The sequence below is a fragment of the Frankliniella occidentalis genome, unplaced genomic scaffold (assembly GCF_000697945.3).
Source record: "Frankliniella occidentalis isolate FOCC.00 unplaced genomic scaffold, Focc_3.1 Scaffold61, whole genome shotgun sequence".
NCBI lineage: Eukaryota > Metazoa > Arthropoda > Insecta > Thysanoptera > Thripidae > Frankliniella > Frankliniella occidentalis.
In genome coordinates, this window is record NW_026267191.1 from 711,932 (window position 1) to 719,191 (window position 7,260).

General features: G+C 45.7%; 1 protein-coding gene across 5 annotated transcripts in view; it reads right to left on the bottom strand.

Moving 5' to 3' along the window:
* The window catches only part of LOC113209862 (lachesin), a 206,866-nt gene that overhangs the window by 33,579 nt on the left and 166,027 nt on the right, over positions 1-7,260 (bottom strand). For 3 of the 5 annotated variants that reach the window (XM_052267915.1, XM_052267913.1, XM_052267914.1), the window contains exons 4-5: positions 6,861-6,970; positions 2,809-2,832 (exon numbers count right to left, since the gene is read on the bottom strand). In XM_052267915.1, the coding sequence (XP_052123875.1) occupies positions 2,809-2,832; positions 6,861-6,970 (134 nt within the window). The remainder of the gene's footprint in view (positions 1-2,808; positions 2,833-6,860; positions 6,971-7,260) is intronic. The other 2 variants (XM_052267916.1, XM_052267918.1) reach the window with 2 other exon arrangements.

The window sequence follows — 7,260 nt, forward strand, 5'->3', positions numbered from 1 at the left end:
CCCAACCCCCCTGGGTCCACCCCCGGGCGATGAGAGGCGCTGTCCCAACAGAGGCGTCCGGCGTGGCAGGCAATAACAGGCAATGGCACACGTCAAGGTGAAGGCAGGCGCGTGACTTAAGCACAAGTTCAAACGTCACTGAAAGTTGACAATGCGGACCTATCAAACAAACGACGATCAAAAGAATACCTGACCGAAAACGCAGCTATGCGGTCCAAAAAATCTGGTTGAAATTTAATAATCTTAAATAATATTTTATGTTTAACGGATTTTTCAGTACTTTCCTTGGCTGTACAACGTGTTGGTCGATTGGTGGCTATCTCTGCCCGAGACTAAAAGCTGCCCGTTATGAAAAAGGTTGTCGTTTTAGTTTTGAAATGGTCGATTAACGTTGCAGTTTTGAAAAGTCAATTTTTAGTTTTAGGCCTATTGAAATTGAAGATACCAGTTTTTTGCCTTTGATGCTTGTGCCATTTTGTGTTTGCTATCGCAGCTCGATTGTCTCTTCACCAACAGACCGGCCATTTGTTTTCCTGCCCCAACCCTTAGGGGGGTGTATTTAGATTGTCCGACCTATTTCTCTCCGATCTGGTAATTTTTCACGAATCCCCAAAAGTGCTGTCCGACCTATGTTTTGTCTGACCTAATTTTCTCTGTAGCCCTATTTTTATTTTTATTTTTGAAACCTGTTCCTCTTTAAAGCACATTCTTCCCAAATTTCAGCATATCGACGAGGTCGGAGGTTTGGGATTTAGGAAAAATCAACAGGTCGGAGTATAATTGGTCGGACGATCCATAGCTGAGGTTCCCTTTAAAAACTCAACAGTGTACATTGCTGATATATCATTGATGAACACGTTCAGGTTTTCGGCTAGTATATCCTTCCAGACAGATGATATTTAGAATTGGATAGCGTTTCCAGAATCCTCATGAAAATAGCTTTCAAACGAGCTTCTGCCTCTAAATATATTATCTGTCTGGAGGGATATATTAGCCAAAAACCTAAACGTGGTCATAAATGATTGCTGATATATCAGCATACAACGTACACCGTTGAGTTTTCCGAGTGGTTCCATCCCTAACACTCGTACTTGACAACTTCTAGTCCTTAACTCAACAACGAAACTTCTGCTTGAGCACCAGACACACACCGCCCGTTGCGTAAGCCTGCTCGATATTCCTTGCGCAGACGACTGGTCTAAAAGTGGGATGTTCCAATTAGTCTACGGATTGCAACGAGGTCGGTCGTCTCGTTAAGAATCTTCCGCTTGGTCGGGCGTAGCGGGATGGCTTCTGCCGTCTCCTGCCTCGGGCGGCATCAAGTGGCGGTAAGGAGGACAGAGGGGGGGGGGGGGGGGGGGGGTAGCTATTCTTCCTCGCCTCTCGTCTCAAAACTGTCACTACCGGAACACAAGGCTTCATTCCCCTGCTTGCTCCACTCGTTTTCCTCCCCACTGTTAGAAGCATTACAGTCAATTTTACCGGCAGCCACAGTAAACCCTGCAGCACTGCAGCTCTCACGGTCCACGTTTACTGTAAGCTTCAGTGAATATCACTGTAAGTTACGGTGATGCACCTCGAATTTACTGAAGCTTACCGTGACATTTGCCGTAGCTTACGGTAAATCAAGGCACGGATCGTGGAAGCAGATGATACGTATGTAATGATCAAGCCTTGCAATATATTATTTCAGTGCAGGATGTGGAGGTTTCAAAGATCAAACACCCAAATTTATAGAACTTTGTTGCTATTTATACCGCTATTATCATACAAGTTCCCCACTGCCGTTTTCTTCTCCTTCAGTGTTTAGAACAGCATGATATGATAGCGTCCGGGCGGCCGAGCCAAACAGGGACGAGTTCTGAGCTGCATTTTCAGCCGAGCTCTGGCCAAGCCGTTTTTATGTAGTGACAATTCTTGCAAACCCTTACATTACATTACACAGGTCTGCCCCCTTAATTTCAGTTATGATGTGAAATGTTCAAAGTTTCAGTTACAAATGTATCATCTGCTAAAAATTCACCGTGCTTTTAACAGTGCCCCTCGCAGCGGTGTTTGGCAGGCTGCGTCCGCCGTCCTCTCTCACTGGCGGCTGCCGGCTGCAAACGCAACACCGATTCATGCGGCGAACGGGTCAGAACTGCGAAATGCTTGCAAAGAAAACGTTCATTAAGCAATCGATTTTCCTTGCAGCTTGCAAAGAATTCTGAGGAATTTTTAACACGAACTAGTTCTTTGCAAGCCTAACTATCTATTTGCGATGCAAATACATTGTTTGCAAGGATTCTAACAGACTTGCAAAGAATTTCTTTGCAATATTCGAACGAATGCTTTGCAACGCTGCAAAGAGTATAGCTTGCAAGCATTTCACAGTGGGGAGCTGAGCTAGTTAAGAATTATAGGCCGTTTCACGCTGCCGTGAGGCGGGCGAGAGAGGGGGCGGGCGGGCGTCGGTAAACTATCATCGTATTTGTGCGATGACAAGGTATAATATTAATAAATCGCAACGGATCAATTCTGTAATTAAGATCTTTTCTCCTATTTTCGTCTCCAAAGTAAAACCAAGCGCTTTATGGTGAAAGGGACGAAAGTTTGGTTGGCCCTAAGGATGCAACTATGACGAGTTATCTCTTTAAAAAATTGAAAGCGAACAGTCTTGTAATATTACAAAATGACCCTGAAATTAGCAGAAACATACAGACAAACATAATTCAATTTTGGGGGCCAGTGAAGTAATGGGCTTCGCTTTAGCTTAGCCAGTGAGCGACCGGGTGTCCGCTGAGCGGCATCGGTGCATTGCGAACATACCTGAGCTGAAGAAGGTGACTTCTGCTGGTGGAAGGGTAAAATTGCAACAGAGAGCATTAATATTATTAAAGATTTTGCAATGTAGAAAAATGGTAAGAAGGTATCTTAAACGCCAGTACAAGTTTTGTTCTTACACAAAGAAGATATAATCAATACAGGCAACGGAGCGATCTGTGCGCAAGAGTAGTGAGTGATTCTACGACACACCAGCGGTGGGCTGACAACAGCGTGGCTAAGATTCGCGAGCTATAAGGTGCTCCGTGTGATCAAACTAAGTGCAACAAATGGTGCGCATTAAGAGTTATTTACAAGAGTGTGGGTTATAAAATTACTGTAATTTGTTACAGTTCTTTTTTTCACGGCGGGACGGCTCAAACCTTAAAGTATCTAGGTTGAAGTTTGGCGGGGTCACGCATCGTCGGGAACCTAATAGTGTTACTTTTACTAGTTCTTTACCCCCCCTCCCCCAATGATAGGTTCATAATTTCGGTAAGAAAAAGAAGTATTGTTCCTGGTGAGGTGAAATGTCACACACTTTCATCTCAATAACCACAAAAGCTCCATGGTTTGGGTTTTGGTTTAACAGAAAGAGCAAGTCGCAGAACTCTCCCCGAAATATTTTTTTTTTTTTTTTACTTTTTGAATGTTTTTTCTATTAAATAAGAAGTGAAGGGCCCTAGTATGACGTTTGAGGTTTGGCAGACCGTTGTGCGTCATCTTAGCCCCACTCACACTTCGGTCTTGGTTGCAATGAGGTCTTCCCTCTAAATTGATTATTTACATTTGAGAGTGTAACGTACATCCGTTTATTGTGATATTATATTTAAAATTGAGCCAAATAAGTTCATGTGCGTGATTTTGTTATTCTAGTGGTTTGTACATTGGGTACATCACAACATAAAGTGAAGCAAACAGGTGAAATCTTGTGGTAGACTGAAGTCGACAATCAAAACATATGAATTACAAAACAAAATATTACACTTCGATACCCCCTATCTAAAGTCGCTTACCGCCTCGGCGCCTGGGGACAACCGCTTACCGCGTTTGGCCCGCCCGACAACCGCTTACCGCATGGGAGGCTCTGGATAACCGCTTAAGTCGCTTTTTTGCCGAAATTGTAATATTGGTATCGTTGGAAAGAGGCGGAAATTCTCTTTCGAATGATACCAATATTACAATTTCGGCAAAAAAGCGACTTAAGCGGTTATCCAGAGCCTCCCATGCGGTAAGCGGTTGTCGGGCGGGCCAAACGCGGTAAGCGGATGTCCCCAGCCGCCGAGGCGGTGAGCGACTTTAGATAGGGAGTATCGACTTTTTACCGAAGTTATAACCTTTTGGTGGTAAAGAACGAGTTCATCTTTTGAAACCAAATAATTTTGGGGTCTTGGCTACTTGTTTTATAATTTTTGCCCTTGCCGCAGTCAACAGAAGCACGCAAACACACGGAGGCGCACGCTCGAGCGCACGCACGCACGCACACACACACACACACACACACACACACCACAAAGCTCGCCCAGGAGTTTTACATATTCACACTTTTATATGAGTTGACAGCTTAATGCTCGTCTGCATTTCTAATTTTGCTGTCTAAAGGCCAGACTTAAAAAGCGACATGACGCTAGGGCAGTCAGTCCCAAACCAAAGCGGAAAGGGACATACCAAGGCAGAAGTGAAAAACCAATTCGTAAATCGAAAGGTAAGATGGCGGACAAAAGGTACCATCCGGCCCTTGTTTAGTTATAAGACCAGTTTGGAAGCACCTGCTACGAAAGACGTATCTCATCTGGTCTTTAAGGTTCCAGGAGAGATATGGAAAAAAATAGCTTTGCGGATTTATAGAGGTACTAACCTGTCATTTCGAAGTATAAAAATCATTATAACTTCGAGGTTTAAAAGTTCTACCCTGACAACTCAAACGAGAGCTTTGCCTAAATTCAAGAACGAAGACATTCCTGTGTATTTTGTTAGTAATACTTTGTATTACAAGCCGATTATTTGGAAGATTGCATTGTTCATAATATGAGCTGTTTCAAGACTGCATTCGTCGAGTGTGGAGAGGTCTCTTCGCAAAGAACCAAGAGAGGCCAGACCCACTCTGAAATGTGTAGCGGAGAAAATCTTTAAAAGTAAAATTTGATGGAAGCAATCATTTTGAACAACTTTTCTAGGTCTAAGATGTTGCTAATTTTCCTGGAATCTCGGTGAAGTTTTAAATAAAGGACGTGATCGAGGAGCGGACTGGAGACAGGTTGTGTGTCGCGCCGCCGCGGTCCAAGACAAGGATATCCTGTTCGGCTTCGCACAGGAAACCCCTCAGCGGCGAGGGCCGCTCGGGGCTCCCGGAGAAAGGAATCAGCAAACAAGCTGAGTTATGGCAGCATTAACGGCTGGCTCGTAATGTAAACGGCTCCGCATCGGGAGACCCATTTACTTGTATTTTTTAAGGAGGTTGAGCTCAAAATTCTGAAATAGACGCAGCAGGGGTCTGTGAAGTAAGACACTCAAAATGTTTTCTTTCGGGTACATGTTATTAAGGTCTGCTCCAAGTTTTATTGTAAATTTGCCGTGGGCAGCGGGACACAATTCTCCTACAGGTAAGCACTTACTATATTAAGTATTTAACTCCGTGTCGCAAATACTTGCATTGTTTGGGAAGTAAAAAATTCCTCAGGGGTCAAATCTTTAGCTGGCGTCCTAAGTTGAGCACTTTTAAGTACACGGTGAGATTTTTAAAGTAGGTTCTTAGAATACTGTTTTATCAGTGAGCCTGAGAGCAAGCACATTTATTACGCAGCGTGCTTAGCATGCTCTTCGATCACTGTGCCTACCAAAGCAAAACTGTTTAATCAGCATTGTCTAGGCACAGTGTCGGATTTTCAGTCTACAGGTTTAGTTTCTGGATCGAAGAATTTGAAGGCTAACGCCGGAAGCTAAACGCAGCACGCAGCACCCCAACCCAAGAAAATGTACTGTACAACAAACGGACTCAATAGAAGGGTGATACTCATTTTGAGTCATGGTCCGTAACAAACGTTTAGAGCCCGGAAGGAAGTATTATTTTATCAGGGTAGCATGGTTTTGAACTACATGTGCTTTGTGCTTGTCCAGTTGAACATTTTCAGACAGCAGTGGAGTACTTCTCAAAAATAAGCAGTTGCACAAAAGTGGTGGTGTGGCGAGTAAGTACCTTTCACGCCGGTGTATACATAGAGCGGTGCCGAGTGAACATCAAATATAAATCGTACGTGAGAACGGCAAAGGTGCAGCAGCTGACACACCTACATGAATAAAACCAAAGGTAGGAGTCGGCAATTTACAATGATGCGAAAGTTCTAACACACCGCCACAAAAGCACAAAAATGCGAAAGGTACTGAATGTCAAACATTTGTAGCGTTTCCGTGCCTTTGGTAGAGGGATGTCGGTCTCAGACACACTTTGAATGTTGCCGTGCCTTTGATTAACCAGTGAATTTCAAACACCTACAGGTGCTTAAGGTGCTGAGTGGATACTTGATATTGCCCGCAGGTGCTTAATTAATTTTCACCGGGAGTGGACAGGTGCAGGGTGTACATCTATGTCCACCCGCAAGGTGCACAGGTGCGCGGTGTACGTCTACGTCCACTCAGTCGCAGGTGCACAGGTGCAGGGTGTATCTATGTCCACCCGCAGGTGCACAGGTGTGCGGTAACACTGAAAAACTAATGTGACATGTGTCACATCAATTGGTGTGACCAGTTCTGGTAACACAATGTAATGTGACATGAGTTTGGGTAGCACCAATTCATGCATTATCAGCAAAGAAAGTACGCGCAGAACACATAGGAGGCCACACAAAAAACGTGACCAAAAATACGGTCACATGACAAGGATGTCACACATGTCACATTAGTTTTCCCAGTGCAGCGCCCCGACGGTAAGCAGTGCAAGTGGATACCACCTCACAGGTGGGGCTAGGTGCAGACGGTGCAGGTGAGGCAGACAGACAGACAGACAGACAGACAGACGGGGCGGCGAGGGCGGACGGGCGGACACCGCGGCCGCGACTTACCCGGTGACCGCCCAGGTTGTTGACGACGCAGGTGAAGATGGCGTCCCGGCCCTGCGCGATGGACTGGTTCTTGAGCGGCATCTGGAACTCGGGCTCCAAGGCGCGCACCCCTGCGACAAGGACACAGAGGACGGCGTTAGCAGCAGTCCCCGCGACACGCGTCTCCACGCACACACACACACACACACATAGATGATAGTATATAAAATTTCCCGAGTTTGGAAAGGGCAGGCGGGGTCCCGGGTGGACCGACGCCCCCTCCTTTGGCGCACACCCCATCTGAAATATTCATGCGGAGCTGGTTTTATTAGTTTGTACGGCCCGGGGAGGCGGCGCGGCGGCGGCGGGCGCGACACGCTGGAAGGGGCCGCGCGCTCACCGCCTCCAGGAAGCCCCGTGC